This window comes from Ailuropoda melanoleuca, chromosome 7, assembly GCF_002007445.2.
Source record: "Ailuropoda melanoleuca isolate Jingjing chromosome 7, ASM200744v2, whole genome shotgun sequence".
In the NCBI taxonomy this organism is placed as follows: Eukaryota; Metazoa; Chordata; class Mammalia; order Carnivora; family Ursidae; genus Ailuropoda; species Ailuropoda melanoleuca.
The window spans coordinates 79,004,515-79,029,340 of NC_048224.1; the positions used below are offsets into that span (position 1 = coordinate 79,004,515).

General features: G+C 34.2%; 1 protein-coding gene across 2 annotated transcripts in view; it reads left to right on the forward strand.

Annotated features, from left to right (window-relative positions):
- Nucleotides 1-24,826, forward strand: part of COG6 (component of oligomeric golgi complex 6) — an 85,357-nt gene that overhangs the window by 51,280 nt on the left and 9,251 nt on the right. For both annotated transcript variants that reach the window (XM_034665089.1, XM_034665090.1), the window contains exons 14-18: nucleotides 13,581-13,712; nucleotides 14,052-14,219; nucleotides 16,941-17,048; nucleotides 18,126-18,179; nucleotides 20,977-21,056. In XM_034665089.1, coding sequence (XP_034520980.1) covers nucleotides 13,581-13,712; nucleotides 14,052-14,219; nucleotides 16,941-17,048; nucleotides 18,126-18,179; nucleotides 20,977-21,056 — 542 coding nt within the window. The remainder of the gene's footprint in view (nucleotides 1-13,580; nucleotides 13,713-14,051; nucleotides 14,220-16,940; nucleotides 17,049-18,125; nucleotides 18,180-20,976; nucleotides 21,057-24,826) is intronic.

Sequence of the window (24,826 nt, forward strand, 5' to 3'; positions counted from 1 at the left end):
AACAAATTCAAAAAGACTGAAATCATACCAACTATCTTCCCTGACCACAATGCTTTGAAACTGAAATCAATAACAGAAGAAAAACTGGAAAATTCAACATGGAAATTAAGCAACACACTCCTGATCAACCAAAGGATCAAAGAAGAAATTAAAGGGGAAATTAAAAAGTTTGAGACAAATGAAAATGGAAAAACAATATGCCAGAACTTGTGGGATGCATCAAAACCAGTTTTAAGAGGGAAGTTCATAGCAATAATCACCTACATTAAGAAACAAGAAAGATCCCAAATAAACAACCTAACTCTATACCGTAAGGAACTAGAAAAGAACAAACTGAGCCCAAGTTAGCAAGAGAAAGGAAATTAGATCAGAGCAGAAGTAAATGAAAAACAGAATAGGAAAACAATAGAAAAGACTAACCAAAATAAGAGTTAGTTCTTTGTAAAGATGAAATTGACAAACCATTAGCTAGACTAACCAAATGAAAAAGAAGACCCAAATCAACAAAATTATAAATAAAAAAGGAGGCATTGTAACTGATACCACAGAAATACAAAGGGTCATAAGAGGCTACTATGTACAAGTATATACGAACAAACTGAACAACCCAGAAGGAATGCAGTGTACCAAAATTGAATTGGAAAGAAATAGAAAATCTGAATAGACCAGTTACTAGTAAGGGGATTGAGTTGGTAATCAAAAACCTTTCAACAAAGAAAAACCCAAAACTGGATGGCTTCACTGGTATATTTTACCAAACATTTAAAGAATTCACACCACTCCTCAAACTCTTCTAAAAAATTGAAGAGGAGGAATGCTCCCAAACTCCCTTTGTGATACCAGCTGTACTCTGATACCAAAGCCAGAAAATAACACTAATAGAAATGAAAACTACAGGCCAATTTACAGATGAAAAAATTCTCAATAAAATACTAGCAAATTGAATTCGGCAGCACGTTAAAAGGATCATTCACTGTGATCAAGTAGCATTTATCCCCGGGATGCAAGGATGGTTCAGCATACCCAGATCTATCTAATACATCACAATTAGAATGAAAGAAAAGAAACATGATCATCTCAATAGATGCAGAAAGAGCATTTGACAAAACTCAGCATATTTGTGATTAAGTATGTAAGTAATGTATGTCAACAATTAAGTACATAAATTATAAGCCCATAGCTAACATCATACTCAACAGATAAAGATTGAAAGCTTTTCTTCTAAAAGCAGGAAGAAGACAGGGCTGTCCACCCTCACCACATCTATTCAATATAGTACTGGAAGTCTTAGAGCGAGGAAGCAGGAAAAGTAAATAAAAGCCTTCAGAATTGGAAAGGAAGGGGTGCCTGGCTGGCTCCGTTAGTGGAGCATGTGACTCTTTATATTGGGGTTGTAAGTTCAAGCACCATGTTGGGTGTAGACATAACTTAAAAAAAAAAAAAAGAATTGGAAAGGAAAAAGTAAAATTTGTCTCTATTTGCAGATGACATGATTTTATGTATAGAAAAGACTAAACTAAAAACAGATATAATCAACAAATTCAGTAAAGTTTCAGGATACAAAATCAACAAAAATCAGTAGTTTCTGGGGTGCCTAGGTGGCTCAGTCAGTTAAGCATCTAACTTTTGGTTTTGGCTCAGGTCACGGTCTCAGGGTCATGAGATTGAGCCCCAGGTTGGGCTCTGTGCTCAGCACAAAGTCTGCTTGGGATTCTTCCCCTCTGCACCTCCCCCTGCTCGACTTGTTCTCTCTCTCTCTCTCTTATAAATAAATAAAATCCTTAAAAAAATCAATCGTGTTTCTGTACACAATGAATTACCTGAAAAAGCAATAAACAATCCCATTACAATAGCATTGAAAACAATGAAATTCTTAGGAATAAATTTAACCAAGAAGGGAAAAGATCTCTACTCTGAAAACTGTAAGACATTGGTGAAAGAAATTGAAGAAGACAAATAAATATAAAGGTACTCTGTGCTCATGGACTGAAAGAATTAATATTGTTAAAATGTAAATACTACTACTGAAAGCCATCTATGGACTCAACATAATCCCTAACAAGATTCCAAAGGCATTTTTTACTGAAGTTAAAAAAAAAAATCCTGAAATTTGTATGGAGCCACAGAAGACCCCCAAAAGCCAAAGTAATCCTGAGAAAGAACAACAAAGCAGGAGGCTTCACACCTCTGATTTCACACCCTGATTTCAAGCTATACTATGAAGCTATAATAATTTTATAATAATTAAAGCAGTATGATACTGACATAAAACCAAAACAATGAAACAGAATCAAGATCCCAGAAATAAACCCAAGTATATACATTCAATTAATTTTTGACGAGGGAGCCAATAATACTCAATTGAGAAAAGAGAGTATCTTAAATGGTGCTGGGAAAATTGGATATTAACGTTTAAAAGAATGAAACTTCACCTCAGTCTTAACACCACTCACAAAAATTTAACTCAAAGTGGAATTTAAAGACTTAAATGTAAAACCTGAAACCATGAAACTCTTAGAAGAAGATATAGGAAAAAAGTTCCTTGACGTGGCTCTCAGCAATGACTTTTTGATATGACACCTAAAGCACGAGCAATAAAATCAAAACTAAACAAATGGGATTACATCAAACTAGAAACTTCAACAAAAGAAACCGTCACGAAGTGCAGACAACCTACCGAATGGGAAAAAATATTTGCAAACCATATATATAATAAGGGGTTATTATTCAAAATGTATTAAAAAAAAACTCATACAACTCAATAGAAAAAAGCAAGTAATTTAATTAGCAAATAGTCAAAGAACATGAATTTGTATTTTTCCAAAGAAGATATATGAAAAGTCAGTAGGTACATGAAGAGATGCTCAGCATCACTAATCATGGGGGGAAACGCAACTCAAAACCACAATGAGGTGTCACCTCAGACCTGTCAGAATGGCCACCATCAAAAGGACAAGAAATAAACGCTGCTGAGGGTGTTGAGAAATGGGAATACTTCTGTACTTGTTGGTGGGATCGTAAATTGGTACAGCTGCTATGGAAAACAGTATGGAGGATCCACAAAAAAATTAAAAATAGAACTACCATATGTTCCAGCAATTCCACTTCTGGGAATATATCCAAAGGAAATGAAAACACTAACTCAAAAAATCACCCCCTTCATAGTAGCATTATTTACAATAGCCAAGACATGGAAACAACTTAAGTGTTCATCAACAGATGAACAGATAAAGAAGTATACACACACACACACACACACACACACACACATACACACACACACACACACAATGTAATATTATTCAGCCATAAAAAAATAAGGAAATCCTGCCATTTGTGACAGCATGGATGGATGGACCTTGAGGGCATTATGCTAAGTGAAGTATGTCAAACAGGGAAAGACAAGTGCTGTATGATCTTAAATGTGGAATCCAAAAAAACAAAACAAAAACCAACCTCAGAAAAAGCGGTTTGACTTGTGGTTATAGAGGCAAGGATTGGAGAGAGGGGGAATTGGAGAAAGATGGTCAAAAGTTACAACTTGTAGTTATAAGATAAATAAGTGCTAGGGGTGTAATGAACAACATGATGACTGTAGTTACCACTGCTGTATGATAAATGGGAAAGTTGTTAAAAGTAAATCCTATGAGTTCTCATTACAAGAATTTTTTTCCATCACTTTTTATTGAATCTAAATGAGATGGTAGATGGTAACTAAATTTATTATAATCATTTCACAAAATATATGTCAGATCTTAATGCTGTATAAATAAAATGAATAATCATGATATATATATATTAATTATATTTCAATAAAATGGGAAAAAGGTGTATTATATTTCAGTTAACGAATGGCTGACTGATCAGAATGATGCCTTTTACAAATCATGGCCAACATTTAGTGAGCACTTAATATTAGACACACAAACATACACACAAACGGTTAAGATGGTTACCTAGGTAAATAAAGAAAGAAGGAAAAAATCTTCCTGTATGCCCGATCACATGGGACTTAATAAATGCTAGTTACAAGAATGACTCCTTCCTTCCCTTCATTTTCTGCTAGACTATTGTCTCTTGCACCCTTTTCATTTTACCATGCTTCCTTTGCAAAAACACCCTGAATTCAGCTTTTCAATTTCTCTTTTGTATACCCTGACTGCTGAAATCACGTAACCACGCAGACTGGATTCACTAAAACTCACCATTTCTAGCATCAGCGAAGCCCACTGTAATGGCAGTCCTACATGTCCTTAAGTAGCCACTCCTATTTACCTTTCTTTTACCTGTTTCCTCAGATCTACCATACTGCCAGCTCTTGTTGAGATTGGATAATAGACATTTTAAAATATCTTTGCCAATATATGAGTAAAAGGTGGTATCATTGTTTTTTTATTTGGATTTCAGTGTATTCTACTGAGAGTGAACATTTAAAATATGTTTATTGGCTGTTTGTAAATTGCTTGTTCGTGTCCTTTGGCATTTTTCTACTAGGTTTTGTCTTACTATTTTTTGATATTCTTTATACATAAAGAATATTAACTAATTTTTATTACAAATATTTTCTCCAAGTTATCATTTGCCTTTAAATTTACTTGTAGTATTTTCTAACAAATTTACTTTCATTTTTACATAGTAAAGTCTCAAGTTTTTTTCTATATGGCTTCTCCCTTGGGAGTATGTGATGCTTAAAAGCCTGGACAATCAGAAGATACACTTAGAATTTAATATATGATAAAGTTAGCTTCTGTCAATGGGAAAATGTTAGATTATTTAATAAAATTATTTAGATTCATGTTCTTAGGTGTTTCTGTGGTTACATTTTTACATCAAATTTTTAATCTACCTGAACTTTATTTTTGTCCATGCTGGAGAGGACGGATTTTATTTATTTTTCCCAAATGGTTACCCATTTATTTTATTTTTACTCAGAAAACTACTAAGTTCTTCTGTGTTTTATTTCTCTTGTAAAGTTAAAATGAAAGTTGCAAGAAAATAGGAAAATAAAATGGATAATAAAATAGAAAAATAAAATGGATAATAAGGGATGGCATCTTTCAGAACAGGATAGGGGATAAACAGGAAAAGAAAGTAATTATAATTTGAGTATTTTAAGTACAAGTTATGTGAGTTTATAGCAGTGCATGGGTTTTGACTCTTATTGGGTTTTTTGTCATTATCAATAATTGTGCCCTGAAATGTTTTTCTCAGATATGAATTGGGCTATATTTAGGGATATTTTAACATTAAGTTGAGATTGGAATAGGATACTGTTGGGGCACCTGGGTGGCGCAGTTGTTAAGCGTCTGCCTTCAGCTCAGGGTGTGATCCCAGTGTTCTGGGATTGAGCCCCACATCAGGCTCCTCTCTCCCACTCCCCCTGCTTGTGTTCCCTCTCTCGCTGGCTGTCTCTATCTCTTTCGAATAAATAAATAAAATCTTTAAAAAAAAAAAAAAGGAATAGGGTACTGTTTACAGCTTGCATGTTGCTTATATCTGCAGCCATTTCAGGTTTCTTTTAAGAATTCTCTTTCTTTATTACACCTAACAATTTTTTTCTATATAACTTAAGCATTCCTACCATCACAAAAATAGGCTGGCTACTTGACAAAACTATCCAGATATATTTCTCACTATGAATTAATAAACTGCATTCTCATATAAGAAAAAAAAAGAATTCTCTTTCTTTCATTAAATTTTAATGTTCCATATTTTATATTGATTATATCTTTCTCTTATTCTGCATCTCATAAATCATTCAATTCTTCTAAAAAGAGTCTAGCCTTATAAAGAAAACAACACTTACTCAGAATGGTCTTCATCAGCAAAGCACCCAGCCGGAAATTTTTGTTGATAAAATTCTAAGTGGATAGTAAAATTGTTGGGAAGAATACCCTTTAAAATGAAGGCATAGCCAGAAATGAACTCTTTATAGGATTCCTTCTGTGCTTTTGAAAAGACATATCTGGGAACTAATTCTTTATTCACCATGAAAAAAAGAAAATTCAAGGACATCATTTTATTGACAGTTGTACCTTTTCCCTAACAGAGCAATTTGAAGCACTTAAGTATTCAAGTATGTATATTCCCTTCCTTATCAGGCTCTCTTGAAACTTTCATAACCACAAACCTAGCAATGTCTAAAGATAATACAATCTTCCTCGACTTCTGATAGGTTTATGTCCCTAAAATATTATAAGTTGAAAATGCATTTAATATACCTAACCTACAGAACATCATAGCTTAGCCTAACTTGTCTTAAACATGTTCAGAACATCTTCATTAGTCTGCAGTTGGGCAAAATCATCTAACACAAAACCTATTTCATAATTAAATTGTTAAATATCTCATGCAATTTATTGAATATTGCACTGAAAGTGAAGAATGAAATGGTTGTATGGGTGCCGAATGGTTGTCAGTTTTTTACCCTTGTGATTGCGTGGCTTACTGGGAGCTGCAGCTCGCTGCTCCCGCCCAGCATCATAGGGGAGTATTGCACTGCGTCTTGCTAGCCTGGGAAAAAAATCAACATTCAAAATTTGAAGAACAACTTCTACTAAATGTGTATTGCTTTTACCCCATTGTAAAGTCAAAAAATTCTAAGTTGAACCATCATTAGTTGGGAACTGTGTATATGTATCTGTGCTGCAAAATAACGCAGTGTCATATCAGTTTAAGCTAGACAGACATTTGCTATGTTCACTATTTTGCTATATTTCACTATAGCGATATGACAATTCTAATTTAAAAGTATATGATATATCATAAATAAAACCCAAATCAGAGGCACCTGGGCGGCTCAGTCAGTTAAGATTCCACCTGTTGGTTTCGGCTCAGATCATGATCTCAGGGTCCTGGATCTAGCCTAACTCTGGCTCCTGGCTCCCCTCTCCCTCTGCGCCTCTCCACACTCACGGTGTGTGCACAGGTGCTCTCTCTCTCTCGAATAAATAAAATAAATCTTTATAAAAAATGAAACCCAAATCAAATTAATAGAGTTAATTTACCCAGACCTCTAAGAAAAAAAAAAAAAAACTAAACTAAGTGGTCCTTTAAGTTCATCAAATTATATACATTAAATAAGTATAGCTGTTTGTTATGTCAATCATACCTCATTAAATTGGTTTAAAAAAAAAACACTTCAGTTCTATTTATTGTCAGTTGCTAGAACATAAATGCCCATAGATAGAGCAAAAGGAGTCTGTATATAAGATGAAGAAATGAGTTTAAAAATAGGAGGGTTTTTTGTTTGGTTGTTTTTTTGGTTTTCTGGTTTTGTTTTTATTTTTGAAAGAAGATGGGTAAGTGGCCTTCTAAACTACAGAACAGAAAATTAGAAGACCTTAAATAGAAGGTATTTGAAAGAATAGAACTAAAGTTGACAGTGGAATGATGTCTTAAAAACAGCTTTGGGAATCTTTATGGTGCAACCTTTTCATTTTCTTCTAAAAAAGAGCACCTCTATAAAAGGGATGAAAAGTGTCATGGTAAACAGTCACAGGAAGAATAACTGTTTAGTTGATAGCTCTATACATTTTTTAAAAAGAAAGGTTCTAACATATGGAATGTGAAATTTTCAGTACACTAAATGTTTTTAAATGTGAATTTTTTATAGTTCAACTTTATCAGTTAGAAAATGTACATAAAGTTATGAATGTGTTTCATAAAGCACTATTGTACTTTAATAATTATTAATGGTAACTTTGCTTATGAATTTTGGATATTTTTATAAAGCATTGTTGATTCTCAGTGCTTACATAATGTAAACAAATACATCAAATAAACTTTCTTTTTAAGTGGAGATGTAACTGATGGTACATAAATACTAAGTGTACAGTTAGTTGAATTTTTTATTTGTATATGCTCATTAATCTCCACCCAGATCAAGACATAAAACATTTCCAGCACCCCAGAAGGCTTTTTTATGCCTTTTTTCAGTAACCCCCAAGGTAAACCACTATCTGACTTCTATTTCCTGTTTTTGTGTGCTATTTAAATTAACATAAATAGATTCATACAGTTGAACTTTTTTGGTCTGACCCCTTTCATTTAACATATCTGTAAGATTCATCCATGTTGTTTATAGTAGTTCCTCTTTGTATTATTGTGTAGTAATTCAATTATATCAATACACCACAGTGTATTGATAGACACTTGGATTGTTTCCAGTTCTTAGGTATTGTCAGTAAGGATCCTATGAATATTCTTGTCCATGTCTTTTGATGGATGTAAGTTTTCATTTCTCTCGTGTGTATATACAGGAATGGAACATGTGGGTGATAGGATTGGTAGCTTTAGTAGGTACTGCCACTCATTTTTTAAAGTGTTTGTATCCATTTACTCCACCAGAAATGTGTGAGAATTTCAGTTGTTCCACATCCTCTCCAGTACTCGATATTGCTCATCTTTTAAATTTTAGCCATTGTGGAAATTGTGTGGTGGTGTTTCCTTTGTGATTTGTACTTTTCTGAAGACTAATGATGTTGAATAGTTTTTCATATGTGTATTGGTTGCTGGATTACCCTTCTGTGAAGTGTCTTTTGAAGTCTGTTACCCAGTTTTCTACTGGATTATCTGTATTTTTCTTACTGATTTGTGGGGGTTTTAAAAAAACGTGTTCTGGACACAAATAAGCATTACAAATATTTTCTCCCAATTTTAACCTTTTTACTCTCTTAATGGTGTATTTTGATGAACAGAAGTTCTTCATTTTAATTTTGTCCTATATCCCAACTTTTACTGATTTAATCTTTTCCTGCCCCTGGGTCATTAAGTTATCCTTACAGGTATTTTCTAAGAAGCTTGGTTGCTTTAGCTTCTACATTTAGGTCTTTGGTCCATCTCAAATTAATTTTTGAGTATGCTGTGAGGTAAGGGTCAAGGTTAAAATCTTTCCCATTTGAATATCTAGTAGATCAAGCACCATTTATCAATAAAGGCAATCCTTTCCCACTGAATTGCAGTGGAAACTTTGTCAGAAATTACAAGACCATATATGTGTGGATTTGTTTTATAAATGTTTATTCTACTCCCATTGGTTTATTTGTCTGTCCTTGCACCCGTACCACACTATCTTGTATGAAGTTTAACCATTAGAAATACATGTCACTTTGATGAAATTAAATTGAAGTGATAGGATATTTAGATATTTTTCTTCTTTCAATTTTCTGCCCATTATTTTTACTACATTATTATAAAATTGTAAATCGTGTTTATCTGACAACTGCCATAATTTTCACTTTGCCTTTGAAGTGTGATTCTGAGCTATTGCTAATCTGATAGATGTGTGTAAAAGTGCTTCATAGAATGTCAGTTTGTTGAATGAAGTGAGTTCAAGTAGTACTTGTTTCATTTATCATTGGCTCTGCTAACAGAGGCATGACTTTTGCTTTAAATTTACACAGCTTTTAAAGACCTTAATTCAAGAGGGTAAAAAGAGGTTTCTCATCAGCTCTTACTGGTGCATGAGATTTCTGTCATTGGCCTTCTCTTTTGATTGGCAATTGAAAAACTATGTATTTGAAAGATATTCTTTAGGTTTTTTTGTTGTTGTTGTTTTCAAATGGTACTATACTGTAGTTTATAACTTAGAAAAGACAATGGCACATTAAACATTAGGGTCTTAATCATACAGTGTATATAGCTATACTGAAGCTTTCCTGGAGGATTTATTAAATTCTTGATTATTATTTTTTTTATGAAAGGTTTTGGGAAAGTGAGACACACACATTTCCTTTGGTTTATATAGCTGCCTATTTCGTATTTAAGCCGTTAGAGTGCTGGCAAATCTTATTGATTTATACTTATCTAAAGATTCCCCTGAGTCATTTTTTATATGTCTAGTTTCTGTGCATTTTATATTACTTATGTATATGCATGCATGTATATGTAATACCTGTATATTCTACTTAAATTTCTAAAATCATAAGTACACTTATTTTATTAAATATTTTAGTTGATTTTAAAACACTGAAAACACAAAGAACAAAATAATGGTCATCCATCCCTTGTTATCCTGAATTAATTGCTATTAACAGGTTGACATGTTTCATTAAGTTTGGGTGATAAATTGCTCTATTTTTATAAAATTGATATGCATAAACTCATAAGGATTCAGACAATGCAGAAAATTACAAAGATGAAAGTTTTTAGAAATTCCTTCATTTAGAAATAATATTAAGTAACCATCATTGCCATCAGTTTGTTTGTTTGTTTTTTTAAGATTTTATTTATTTGACAGAGAGAGCACAAGCAGGGGGAGTGGTAGAGGGAGAAACAGGCTCCCTGCTGAGCAGGGGGCCTGATGCAGGGCTCTATCCCAGCACCCTGGGCTCATGAGTTGAGCCGAAGGCAGATGCTTAACCAACTGAGCCACCCAGGCACCCCTCATTGCCATCAGTTTTAACAATATTTTAGATATCTTTTTTAATTGGGTGAATGAATAGAAGATATGACTTCATATTCTGGAGTCTTTCTTAACTCACTTTGAATTTAATACAAAAAAGGAAGCAAAACTGAAAGAGATGTGAAACTTGAAATAAATATTTGCCATGAGAGATACTTTTTCTTCAATTTTGGCTTCAATCTTGGCTTCATGTATTTTGGGGCTCTGTTGTTAAATGCACACATGTTTGTAATTGTCATGTCTTCTTAATAATAAACATAAAATATCCTTCTTTGTTTCTAGTAGCAGTTTTTGTCTTCAGAGTTTATTTTGTCTGAAATTAGTATAGCTGCTATAGCTCTCTTTTTTGTATGCAAGGTTTATCATTTCAGTCTTTTTGTATCTTTAAATCTGAAGTGTTTCTTGAAGACAGCATATAGATAGTTGGAACATTCTTTTTAAAAAATCCATCTGCTAGTCTGCTTTTTGGATGGCATGTTTAATCATTTACGTTTAATTTAATTGCTGATAAAGTAGTGCCATTTTGCTATTCTGGTATGTCTTAACTGTTCCTCTGTCCCTCTGTTACTGCCTTCTTTTGTGTTAATATTTTCTAGTACGCTACTTTAATTCCCTTACTATTTATTTAAATATGTGTGTGAGAGTTTGTGTGTGTAGTTAGTTAGTTTCTTAGTGGTGCCCTGGGTATTACAATTAACATCTTAATTTATAACAGTTCAGGTTAATACTAATCTACTTTCAATGGAACACGAAAGCTTTATTACTACGTAGCCCAGGTTTCCTCTTCCCTTACACTATTATTGTTACAAATTACATCTTTCTACATTGTGTGCTCATTAACATGAAATTATAATTATTGCTTCATGCAGTTGTCTTTTAAATCAGGGGGAAAATTACAAATGGAAAGTACATTAATAATGTCTTGTATTTACCTATGTCAGAACCTTTACTGGTGTTATTTATTTCTTCATATGAATTTAAGTTACTGTCTAGTGTCCCTGTACTTTATTTAGCCTGAAGGATTTCCCATATTTCTTGTGGAACAGGTTTACTAGTGAACAGTTTTTAGTTTTTGTTTATTGGGAATGTCAATTTCTCCTTCATTCTTGAAGAATAGTTTTACTGAATATAGAATCCTTTTTTGACAGTCTTTCAGCCCTTGAATATGCCATCCAGTGGCTTCTGGCCTCCATCTTTTCTGATGAGAAATCAGCTGTTAATCTTATGAGAATCCTTTGTCATAATCCGTTCTCTCTCCTCTACTTTCAAATTCTGTCATTTGACAGTTTGTGATGTGTCTTTAGTGTGGATCTATTTAAGTTTATTCTGTGTGGAGTTTGTGAGCTTCTTGAATGTTTAGATTAATGTTTTGTTTTAATCCATTTGCAAAGTGTTTGTCATTATTTCTTCAAATATTCTTTCTGCACTCCTCTCTTCTTCTGAGGTCCCCATTGTACTTATGTTGATGGTGTTCCATAGGCATCTGAGGCTCTGTGAATTTTCTTTCATTTGTTTCTTCCGACTCCACAGACTGGATAACTTTAATTGACCTGTCTTCAAGTTCACTGGTCATTTATTCTGCCTACTCAAGTGTGCCATTGAATCCCTGTAGTGAATTTTTCATTTTAGTAATTTTCAACTACAAAATTTCTATTGGTTATTTTCTTATAATTTCTGTCTCTTTATTGATGTTCTCTATTTGATGAGACATTGTTCTCATACTTCGGTTCATTAACATAGTTTCCTTTAGTTTTTTGAACATATTTAAAATAGCTGATTTAAAGTTTTTTTTTTTTAAAGATTTATTTATTTATTTATTCATTCAACAGAGATAGAGACAGCCAGCGAGAGAGGGAACAGAAGCAGGGGGAGTGGGAGAGGAAGAAGCAGGCTCATAACAGAGAGCCTGATGTGGGGCTCGATCCCATAACGCTGGGATCACGCCCTGAGCCGAAGGCAGACGCTTAACAGCTGTGCCACCCAGGCGCCCCTGATTTAAAGTTTTTGAGTAGTAACTCCAGTGTTTGGGCTTCCACAGGGAAAGTTCCTATGGACAATTTTTTTTTCTGTGTATGGACCATATTTTTTTGTTTCTTTGCATGTCTTATAATTTTTTTGGCTTTGTTGCTTTTGTGAAGGAGGGATGATTTTCAGAGGTCCATACTTTGCCATTCTTGCTGATGTCATTTATGTATTAACTTTTCTATATAAAATATTCTTAATATAAATCCAGATATTTAAAAATTCTTTTACCTTTCCATCTGATACAAGGCAATAGTCTCATACATGGACTTCTAAGTATGAGATTTTATAAATAAAATGTCTATATTAATATTATAAGTACTCAGAAAAATGTTTTTTAAAAAATTCACAGGAATGTCTTCTTGAATATCATGATGCTGGCAAGTAGGGGTAATGAACTTGGCATACCTTCCAGTTACTAAGTGCCTGGTACTCTACCAGTAGTTTAGCTGCAACAATCCCACTTAGTCCTTACAGAATCTCTCTGAAGCTCTGAGTTGTTTAAGATTTACCTAGGACCATACAACTAGAAAATGATAATCTAAAATGTAAAACTAATCTTTAACTTGAGTGCTTAAGATCTTAGTGGCAGTATTATACTGTGTAGAATACAGTGTGTACTGTATTTTTGTGAAGTGTGTAGCCCATAGACCAATCCCCTGAAAATTGCCTATGGTGCTTATTGAAAGATAGATTCCTAGGCCCCCAACCTATGCTTATTGAACCAAAATCTCTGAGATTTGGGCCCGGGGGTGGATGATGATTGTCAGTTTTGTTACAGTTGGGGGAGCGCTGGTTTCTGGGTTGCCTTTTTCTTATGACTTGGGCTAAAAACCAAAACAGGACATTTCAGGTTTGTATAAAAATATAATTCTACAATTCAAAGACCACTAAGTTTTCTTATAACTTTTTGAATTTTAGAAGTACAAATTCTACACTGCTGTGAGAAGAAGATATTCTGTAATAATATAACAAAAAACTTCTGTGTCTCTTTCTGTGCTTATTAGTATAAGCTATTGATAAATTATAGATTTTGTAATATGTCAAAGCTTTACATCTTTCATATGTATTATTTTACTGTAAATTGCATTTATTTGTATGTTAAAATGTAGCGGAAAAATGTAAGCAGTGGATGAAGCACCCTTTATTTTAGGTTGAACTCCCACCACCTGATCTTGGACCAAGTTCTGCATTAAATCAGACACTCATGTTATTGCGTGAGGTTTTGGCATCTCATGATTCTTCAGTTGTACCACTAGATGCCCGTCAAGCTGACTTTGTGCAAGTATGTTGTAAATCATTTTTAATAATTACTTATTGCTCCTCTATTATACATTCTGTTGAAATTCTGGCGTTTTATAACCCATACATGTTAACAATCCTTCTCATTGATTTTTCCTTCAAATATTAAACCAGCTCTCTTTAGTTTGAAAAGTATTTTGTTCAGTGATGCTCATTGTAAAAAAACATTATGATTACTGTACCATTTAATCTTTTTAAAATGTACTTCTGTAAGTTGGCCCCCTTCCAATTAGTTTGATGTTCATTCTGAAATACTGTTAACCCAGGCATGTATCATTGATTGGGGAATAAAAAATAAATTTGTTTTATTTTTCATTTATAGGTTTTATCATGTGTCTTGGATCCTCTCCTCCAAATGTGTACTGTATCTGCCAGCAATTTAGGCACAGCTGACATGGCCACTTTCATGGTCAATTCACTATATATGATGAAGACAACACTCGCTCTGTTCGAGTTCACTGACAGACGTCTAGAAATGCTACAGTTTCAGGTAAATTTTACCATAAGATGACAACTCACTGTGATAGATCCTTTTTTTCTGTATATGATCTCAGTTACTGGCTTTAATCCAATTTCAGTGACCTACTTTCTATAAATCCTTTGGTATAGTCTGATGGAAGTCCACACGCGCGCGCACACACACACACACACACACTCGGTATTTTGGTTTTGTTTGGGGGAGGCTAGAATATGTAATAAGTACGATTTTTAATCAAACAATAGTTTATGATGGTGGAGTGAAGCTTTTCTTATTGATTGGAACAGTTAATCTATGCAGATTTCGGTTTCTGAACTGTGAATAATATGCTATATTTTTCAAGCTTTCTAGCTAGTGCAGAAGGTGTTACAGAGGACAGATATATTTTTATCTATGTGTAAACCGGTGTTAGGCAAAACATTACAGTTTGTTATACCAATGACTCTAGTCCTATAAGCCAAATGGTGTCAGTTAAGAGTTTGTAAAGTGGCTAATACAAAGCCATTTGTAAAATTTACCAGATTCTTGGCTTCTGATTTTGCAATAGTGAATTTCGGTAAATATAATGTTTTTAAGAAAAAACTCTGAATGTTCTGTGTTATTACAAGTATATAAGTAATTTGGCAGTGGCTGTGGTAAAAATTCATTTGTAAAGTTTTAGGGGTTTCTAAGGAATCAGTTTTGATACATCTAAACTTGTGATATTTCCCAATTTCTGATGCCTTCTTTTAAAAGAAATATAATGAAGTATGATTAATTTTCCTTTCTTACATAACTCTTTTTTGTGGAATTAGTAAAATTCTTTTTTAGAAAAATTCATTGGTTTTTACTGTATTTTTCACTAATTCAGCACCCAAACTCTGCCATTTGTCTAAATCTTTTCTTAAGCAGTTCAGATATATCAGGTGCTCATCATTCTGTCTTATCCCCAGTTATCTGTGTTTCCTAAATATTCTGTGGTCGTGTTTGTGTTCCAAGGGGAAAGGCCCCAGTGTCTCAGTGCGTGCGAAGCCTGCACTTATCCATGCTTGCTAATCGGCTGTTGGCCAGTGCTAGTTACATGGGCCAGCCCAGAGTCAGTGAGGGAGGACTGTACAGTGTTGCATATACTAGAAGCTGTGGGTTTTTAGGCTCTCCAAAGAGAGTTCACCTTGTTGAGTAAAAGATTCTTGATTTTTCAGAGCTTTTCTATCAATAGCCTATTAATTTTCTTCCACTCTTACTTGCCTTATTCCAGCGTTTCAAGTAAGGAGTTCGGGCTAGTCTGATTCTCTTTTCTTTGTGGTAATTTACTCTGTCCATCTGGAAGCTTGTAAGGATTTTCCTTTGAGTTCAGATATGTCCTTAGGATATTTTTTGCTATGTCTCTTTTTCTGTTATTTCCATTTGGATTTTGCAGAGCCATTTCAGTCTGAAGATTCAACCCTTTCTTTTGCTCAATAAAGTTTTTTACTATCTAATTAATTATCACTTTTCCATCTGCTACTTTTTATATTCTGAAGTTGCTGCCCTTAGTTGGTTTTATCTCCAGAATCTGTCTTCTAATTTCTTTTTATATCTCTTTAATTTAATCTTTCTTTGATGTTACTGTATTACTTTTCTTCTGTTCTTCTTCAGATACTCATTTGGTTCTTAGCAGTAACTCTTTCATTAAATGTTTATATTTGCACATCTTGTTTTTCTCTGATTTCCAGTAAGTCTAGTGACTAAGGGCTCTAATTGTACTTTCTTGGACATTCACTTAAAAAAAAATTAAAGTACTCTGTGTCTTTTAATAGAGTTGCCTTTGGAAAAGATACTTGTTCTAATAATTCAGATGAGTTTTCTCTTAGAACATACCTCTTTTCAGTTAGTTGTAAATTTTTTAAAGGGGAAGAACTCAGCTATTGGAGTTACTTGGACAACAGCAAGCATTCAGACATTAACAGCACAGTTAGTAGTATACTGTGCGATGGGCAAGTGAACTGGTAAAACTGAGGGAATTCCCTGGTCAGGAAAAGATGGAAGACCTTCGAACTCTCAGGCCTATACTGGTAAAAGTAAGGGAGCAGCAGACTTTTTCCCACTGGGAGATACTTCAACCCATCAGGGTAGTCCGCTTGTGTGGATTTTGCCCCGTTAACACGAGACGGCTTCCTCAAAGACACTACAAAGCGGGTGAGCACATACAGCTCACATCTGCTAGCTCACATCTTCGTGGGCAGTTCCTAAACCTGAAATCTTTGACCAGCCTTCTGCCGAGTCCTCGACTCTCCCCTAATTGTAACAAACCTGCTTCTCCAGACGGCGCATTTGATGGGTTGAGTCGGTCCCGTAAGTTGGGAGGGTGAGGGAATGTGGAGGTCAGGAACATCAGGCCGTCATCTTCCCAGCAGTCTTCCTAAATATTTTATTTTACAATTGCTATTTTTTAGTGTTTGTTTCTTTGTGTTTTGCTAGTGCCATCTTTTAAAAGAGCTGACAAGCAACTCAGATTTTTTTCACTAGTGGCTAGCCTGGCGTCCTCTTCAGTTATCATTTTTAAAGTGAGACTTTCTCTCCCCTTTGTAGGGACTTCCTCTTTAGGGAGGGAAAAGCTTTTGTCACAGAAGCAGCCCCTGTGCCTCATGGTCTGGCCTTATGCCACTGCAAGGAGCAAGTCCCTGATGAAGAGCTGACTCCAGGGTGGTCCACTACTCTCACCAGTCTTATTCCTCTTTTAAAATATTTTCTTTCTGTTGTGTTTTATTTTAGATTGAAGCACATTTGGACACACTTATAAATGAGCAGGCCTCTTATGTTTTAACTAGAGCAGGCTTGAGTTCTATCTATAACACCGTACAGCAACATAAGCCTGAACAGGTAAGCACATGGGTGTTCCTAATTAGAGAAACGCCCGTTTAGAGCATGGGTTCTAGAGCCAGACTCTAGTTTGGATCTTGGCTCTGCCACTTAATAGCTATTGATCTCTCTGTGTCTACTTCCTCATCTGTGGAATTGCGGTAATAATATTATCTGTATCATAGGGTTCCGAAGATTAAGTGAGAAGATACATGTACAGTTCTTAGTTGACTACCTGAGATGTAGTAGAGTGCCCCCAAATATTAACTGTCCTTTTTACCATGGTAATTTTGGTTAAAAAATTAAAAAAAAACACTTACTATTATAAAATGTATAAAGGATATTCATACTGGTAAATTTTCCAGAGTGCTGTATCACTATCAGTTAATTGAATGTATAGATGACTGTGTAAATACAGTCATCGCCTTTTTAACTTAGCAAATCTTGGTCTTTTACTTTGGAAAGGTAAATACTTTGAGGCCAGCACAAGATCTTCTTAAGTTATAGAACTCCGGTGGAAATTGCGAAGGGAGTGGGGGAACTCGAGAAATCCATGGAAGGATCTTTCTTTAAAAAGCAGAGAACTCATTTAAATAGCATTAATGTGAAGAATATTTTATAGTCCAGGAACTTTAAAATGAAGCTTTCAAAAATCACCTTGCAAATTTTTTATTCTGATAAAGCAGCAAGCAAATTTCTACCAAAGGAGAATCAATTCTGCTGCTATTTTACACTATCTAAAATTGTCAGTGCAGCTTCAGGCCTCCCTGACGTACTGACATTTTCTAAGTGCTTCCTTGCGTTTTTGCTTTGCTTATGTGTAAATCTGAAATGTCCTGGTATTCCCATTGTTAATAAACTTGTGCTTGTCACTCCCTTCAGCAAATATGATTGCATGCCGTTGTGCTGGTTACACAAAAATGAGCAAGTCATAGTCCCTGCACTAATTGAGGTTGAAGAGATGAGACTTGAGTTCTTTGGAAAGGAGCTGAATGTCCACATTTGGGCAATCTATTAATAGACTATATTTCGTAAGTGAACTGAAACCATAGCACCTTTTTTTATGTCTTGTTTTTGTTGTTCTGTTTTGTTTTTTAGGGCTCTTTAGCTAATTTGCCCAACCTAGATTCTGTGGCACTGAAGGCTGCAATGGTAAGTGAATAGTAAAGCATTTCAACATAGGTTTCCTCATAGAACATTATTAATTTTTTCCTGTGTGATAATTTTGTCCTGGGTGGTAATTTTATCTCTTGATACGCTGTATTCACATTGGATGCAGTAATAATGGTTGTACACACGTTTGCTTTAACTAAGGTCTGACCAAGACATACGTTTGTAGTACTGCTCCACTCTACTAACACCTCATCATTCCTGTTTAGGTTTTCTTCATTTTCCGAGTTTTACTTCAAACGTAATGGAGAAACAGGACTGACAGATGCAAACAAGTTAGGCTCTATATCATTAAAGACTTCTTACTGGCAGTGATCTATGGCATATAGTTCTTGATTTCTTCCTGAGATGATAACTGAAATTGGATTCCAGTCTTAAAATAACATATTACTCTGGAGTGTGAGACTCCCTGAACCTCCACTTTATTTCCTTCTTTTCGAGTGAAGAGCTTACCTGCACATCTGCATGAGCACCGCTTCTCGTAGCGTGTTTCCACGTCTTACGTATATATTCGGCATGTATGTATATCCACCAGTTGGATGATGCGTGTTTAGCCATCGTAGGGTGATCTTGTTTGAAAGCTTTGTAAGGATACACTAGCAACAGTAATAACAACAATGTCTTTAGCGTTAATTGAGTGTGCTAGTGTTTTTCACGTATTCACTCTAATCCTCTGAACAACCCCATTCAACCTAGTACTGACACTCTCAGCTGCTATACTACCTATCCTAAGTATTTAAATACTCACACATGCTCCCTACCACAATGGCTTGACTGTAGCACATAGTTCTCCTGGATGCCTTTTAATGCCAAGGCTTTGTTACCTATCATGTTACAGAGCTAAATTAAACGAAAAGGATAAGCCCACAAGATACCTAACAAGGCAAAGAGTACAGAGCCGACAATATTTATATTAGATAAAATAGATTTAAAAAACACTAAATAAGATAAATAAGGAATATTATGTACATAGAGAGAAGTAATAGTTACAACTTCTGTTCATCAAACATCACAGTAAAAACTATAAAAATATGAAGATTTTATCCTAAAATGTTTAAAAATAAATGAAAATGAATAAATTTTAGATTAATTAAAAAAGATAACTTTCTTAGAAAGTTAAATGTACACTCACCATAGTACCCAGTAGTCTCACTTCAAGATATTCCGCCCCCCTCCAAATGAGGAGGTAAGTCTACACTAAGATCAGTAATCTTAGTTAGTACTCAATAAATGTGTTTCCTCCCTCTTTCTCTCCCCCACCAACATATATCCAGTCCATAATATAAACCCACAAAATATATTTAAACCCCATTACAAATTATTTTGTGCTTGGTCTTAAACTTCAATAGCAATTAAGTTGAATATCTGCCTCTCTAAAGAAACAGAATCTTGTTTTGTGTGTGGTCCGTCATTTTATATAGAACCGTCTGTTGCCTTCACGCGAATGCTTCAGGGCACTTCAGTTCATCATTTCCCAGACTTGAACCCTTCTAAGTCTTTCCTACCCCCCCCACCCCCAGGTTCTTTTCCAAGTTTCCCAACTCAGAAAGTGGTAAGAGCATCTGTCCATTATCATTTCAACACTATCTGCTGCTTCCTAGGCATCATACTAAGAATTGGAATGAAAATAGACGTGATCTAGTAAGGAGTGTAACTATTACACAGCTAAATAAATATGAAAAGAATACAGTTATGAATTGTGATAATGTTCTGAATTAAATTATACAGCTCCAGATCTAGGAGTCAGCCCTGCACCTTGTCACTAACCAAATGCTGATGATTTTACTGTCCAGTTCTCTCAAATATCTCTCCTCTTCTGTTTACCATGTTATTGTCCTTATAGTCTAAGATGCTTCAATAGCTACCTATTTGGTGTCCTTGCATCTACCATCACGATCTTCCCCTCTTGCTGTAGCCAGACATAGCTTCTTAAAACTTAAATCAATTTATTCCCCTCCTTCAGTGGTTTCCTAAATGCTCTTACCGATAAGAATTAAAATCCTTTAAAAAAAGAGTAGGAGACCTACATGAACTGATCTCTGTTAGTCATTCTCTTTTTCACCTCAAGCCTTCATCCATGCTGTCCCATCCATGCTACTCTCTGAACCCCGCCTACACCACTCTTACTTAATCTCTGTTCATTTCTTAAGATCTCACTTCAAAAGTTCTTTCCTCAGATTCTTTTGGCAAACACAGAAACCAGGTCCATCCTCCTGATTTACACTTTTATAGTAATTTGGTGTTTTTCCTTCATAGCATCTAACACAATTTGTAATTCTATATTTACTTACATTATTATTTGTTTACTACCTTTCTCAGTAGATCATAAGCTCTGTGAAGCTAGGGACTGTCCTCTTACGCCACTGTTACATACACTTTACCTAATACAGTACCTTCCTAATAGTGGCTACTCAATAAATACAGGTTGAATGAATAGGTAAATTAACAATTAACAAATGCAGTGGATTTAAGAAAGTAAGATAAACTTGAAATCTGATGACTTTTCTTGTTAATATTGTTACTCAAAAGTTTGGTGAAGGAGATTAGAATGAATGACTTGGATTCAGGATTTTTAAAGTAGCTATTGCTGATATTGACTACATTAAGAAGTCGACACTTTTAGGGAATTTTAGTTAGAATGTTGAAGCAATAACTCATTTTGATCACAAAGAACTCATTATTTGTACAATGGTATATTTGCCAAGATTTAACCCTTATAAGTGATAGTTTATTTGAGATGTCTACTAGCAAATATATGCTCTTTCTCTCATTCATGTAGGTTCAGTTTGATCGTTACCTGTCAGCCCCAGACAGTTTGCTATTGCCACAGCTGAACTTTCTTTTAAGTGCCACAGTGAAGTAAGTATTTTTTGGTTTCAACTAGTTGGTAAAAATTCATATATTTTTAAAAATATCAGGCACATTTCTTAGAAAAAATTTATTTTCAAGAATAGATTTACCGTTGAAGATCTATAGTTACCAACCTTGTGTTATGCCTGAGCATAGGAGATCCGACCTGAGACCCTGTTCATATTTATTGCTTGCATGTATACAGCTCCAAAATCTCTATTTAGTGAATGGTTTATAAAATTAATGTGAATATAATTGGATGTGTATAGCCATAATGCCAAGTTCCACAAACATGTCAGAATGGCATTGAAAATGTCATGGAAGATCAACAATATATTAATTTCGCAGTGCAGATGTATGACTTTATAGACTGTTTTGGATCTGGGGATATATTTTTAATTGTTCAATATCACATATTAGGAATGTGTTCAAGACAAAGAACTATATATTAAAATCTTAGAAAGCTACAGTTAGAAGAGACAGATCATATTGTCTGACTTTCTTGTTTATAAGGAATATATTGACAAATTTAAATTGTCTAAGAGTAGGAAATTAGACAATTAACTCTATGCGTTTTTTTTCTTTCCATTCATCCAGTTCTGTATTAAATACTTTCTATATAACAGGCAAGGATTGAGATTTAAAAGACATTTGCACTGTCTTCATGGAGATTATAGTCTGTTGGGTCAATTAGACATGTGGACAAATATTTATATTAAAAATTACGGTAAGGAAAGAATAATCAAACTTGAAGAAAAAATTTCAGTTATCTGCAAGGATGTAGTGGTACAGAGGTGGCGGTACACTTTTTGTTGTTGTTCTGGATAGTAGGTCTACAGCAATAAATAAAGCAAGGAGGCAGCTTTAGACTCAACATGAAGAAAAGTTTGATACCAATTAGAATTGGCTGGAAATGGGATGGACCATTTTTTTTCTCAGGCATAGAGTTAGAGAATTTTTACTTTTTTTCCCTTTTTTTTTATTGATGGCATTTTCTTATTTTCAAAATTAACTTCTGTCCTTATCTCTGCTATTGTATAGGCACAATATTTGATCTTATTTATAAAGCATTTGAGACAATAGGACAGAACTTTTATTCAGTTAAATTTTGAACCTTTTCAAAATGATAATTCATTTTTAATCAAAATTAATTTCATATTTTTATGTCACCAATTTCTTTTCTATTCATATTTTATTTAAAATGTCATTTGTTTCTTTGAAATAGATCTTTGAAATATAAAATATTCTTTTTTAATCTTTTTTAAAAATTTGTTACTATTCTGCCTTCCTGCACTTTACTATGGTTGCAATACCTCTGGGACAGCTATCACTCTTGTCTCCCTTTTCTTTGTCTTGAAGAGTTTGACTGCCTTTCAAAGGAGATTTTGATTGAATGCCTCAGCCTCGAAATAAACTATTGAATAAATGCCAGGAAGCAAAGTTGTATAGGAAATGAAGAAAAGGGAAAGAAAATAGTTTTAAGGATGTCTTCCTTCCTTTCTTCCTTGGGGTGAATTAGAAGGGTGTGTTCTTTTTTCAGTGCCAAACCCCAGTAGTCACCTTTCAATGGTGTAAATATAGAGATTAGATTACAGAAACCACAGTTAAAAATACATGTTATTCTCAATGTCTTTTCTTGATGATTCAGAATTATTTCTATGAGTAATTTAAGAAATAAAGGAAATTATAGATGCTTCCTAAAGTGAGCATATCAGAAATTGGATGTGATTTGAGAACTCTTGTTCATCTTAGGAAAATAATTTAATAATTAAAAAATAATGCCTTTAAAGGAAATATATTTTTAAAAAGGTAGACAGAATAATTTTTTCTTTTTCTTCTTTTCTTTAACTGCCTCCTTTTAAGCCACACATATTAACGATCAGGAATACCGGTATCGGGGCGCCTGGGTGGCGCAGTCGTTAAGCGTCGGCCTTTGGCTCAGGGCGTGATCCCGGAGTCCTGGGATCGAGCCCCACATCAGGCTCCTCCGCTGGGAGCCTGCTTCTTCCTCTCCCACTCCCCCTGCTTGTGTTCCCTCTCTCTCTGGCTGTCTTTCTCTGTCAAATAAATAAATAAAACCTTAAAAAAAAAAAAAGGAATACCTGTATCAATAAAAATAAAGTAGTTTTGGGGGAAAATAGGACTACTAGGGAAAGAACAGTTACTGGAAACCTGTGAGCTGAAAAATAACTGGAGCTTACACAGTGCTTTAGAAACTTCACAAAGTCCAAGCCTTAAAAGCAGGGTTAATTTAGTTCTACAGGAAAGGCTACTTTAGACTCAAAGAAGCTTAAAAACAAACTCTAAAATATCATGCTGATCTTCAACTAAATTAAGTGCCTTCCAGAACAACACTTAGCACTCTTGAGGATGATAACAAATGCAGACAATCAACAGTGTAGCATTTATAATGCAATAAAAAATTACTTAGGTGAAGTAGTAGGAAAATATGAACCAAAACTAGAAAAAAATCTGTCAGTAGAAAAAACTGACAAATGACAATTTATAGAGCTAGCAGGTAAAGTCTTCAGGACAGCTGTTTACAGTGTGTTCAGGGACTTAAAGGAAAACATTATTATGCTGAGAGAAAAAATAAGGAATTTTACAAAATGAGAATTCTGTACCCAAAAAGTATCATATCTAAAATGAAAAATTAACTGAGTAGGCATAACTGTTGGACACGGAGAGAAAGATCAGGCAGCCTGAAAAGAGTACAGTAGATACCATCCAAACTGAAGTACAGATAGAAAAAAATGAAATACTAGAAAAAGATGGAGAGTCTTAGTGAATTGTGACATAATATTAAACAACCTAAAGTAGGCATAACTGGAATGTCATAGTGAGATTGAGTCAGAAAAAATTTGAAGAAATAAAACAACTTTTTCCAAATGTGATAGAAAACATGAACCCACAGACTCAAGAAGTTAAATAACCCAACAGAGAAGACTATACCAAGGTACACCATAATCAAAACCATTGATAAAGAGAAAAATCTTGAAAGCAGCCAGAGGGAAAAAAGACATATTGTTAGCAGGGAATAATGGTAAGTATATTTCTGACTTCTGGTTAGAGATGGTGCAAACCATAAGACAATAGAATACCATCTTTAAATATCTACTTTGATAGTGTATTCATTAAAAGTATCTTTCAGACTGAAAGAGCATTAAGTACATTTTGAGATAAACAAAAGCAGAGAGGATTTATCGCCAGTATACTGCACTATAAGAAATGATAAAAGAAGTCTTTCAGGCTAAAGAAAAAGAATACCAGAAGAAAACTCACAGAGGAATAATGAGCACAGGAAATACCAAATATAAAAGATGTTGATAGTTGACCATTTAAAACAAAAATACAGTGAATTGTGGAATTTTTAAAACATAGAAATAAAATTCATGACAACAAATGCACAAAAGATAGAGTGGGAGGAAAGTAGAAATGTACATTTATGATGTTATAAGGTTATTGTATAGTATTTTTGAAGGTACATTGTGAACCTTGCAGCAAGCTCTTGAATAAAAATTATCTAACATGCCAATAGATAAGATAGAATGCTAAAAAACAATCATATCAAAACAAAGCAGAAAAGGAAAAAGAACAGAAGGGACAAGTATAAAAAAAAATAGGATGACAGACTTAAATTCAGCCTTATAAATAACTATATTAAATGTGATAGACTTAACACACTCCAGGTAAAAGGCAGAGCTTCTTAGATTAGGTGAAAATGCGGGGCCCAACTGTCTGCTATCTATTAAGAAATCCACTTTAAATATAAAGATACA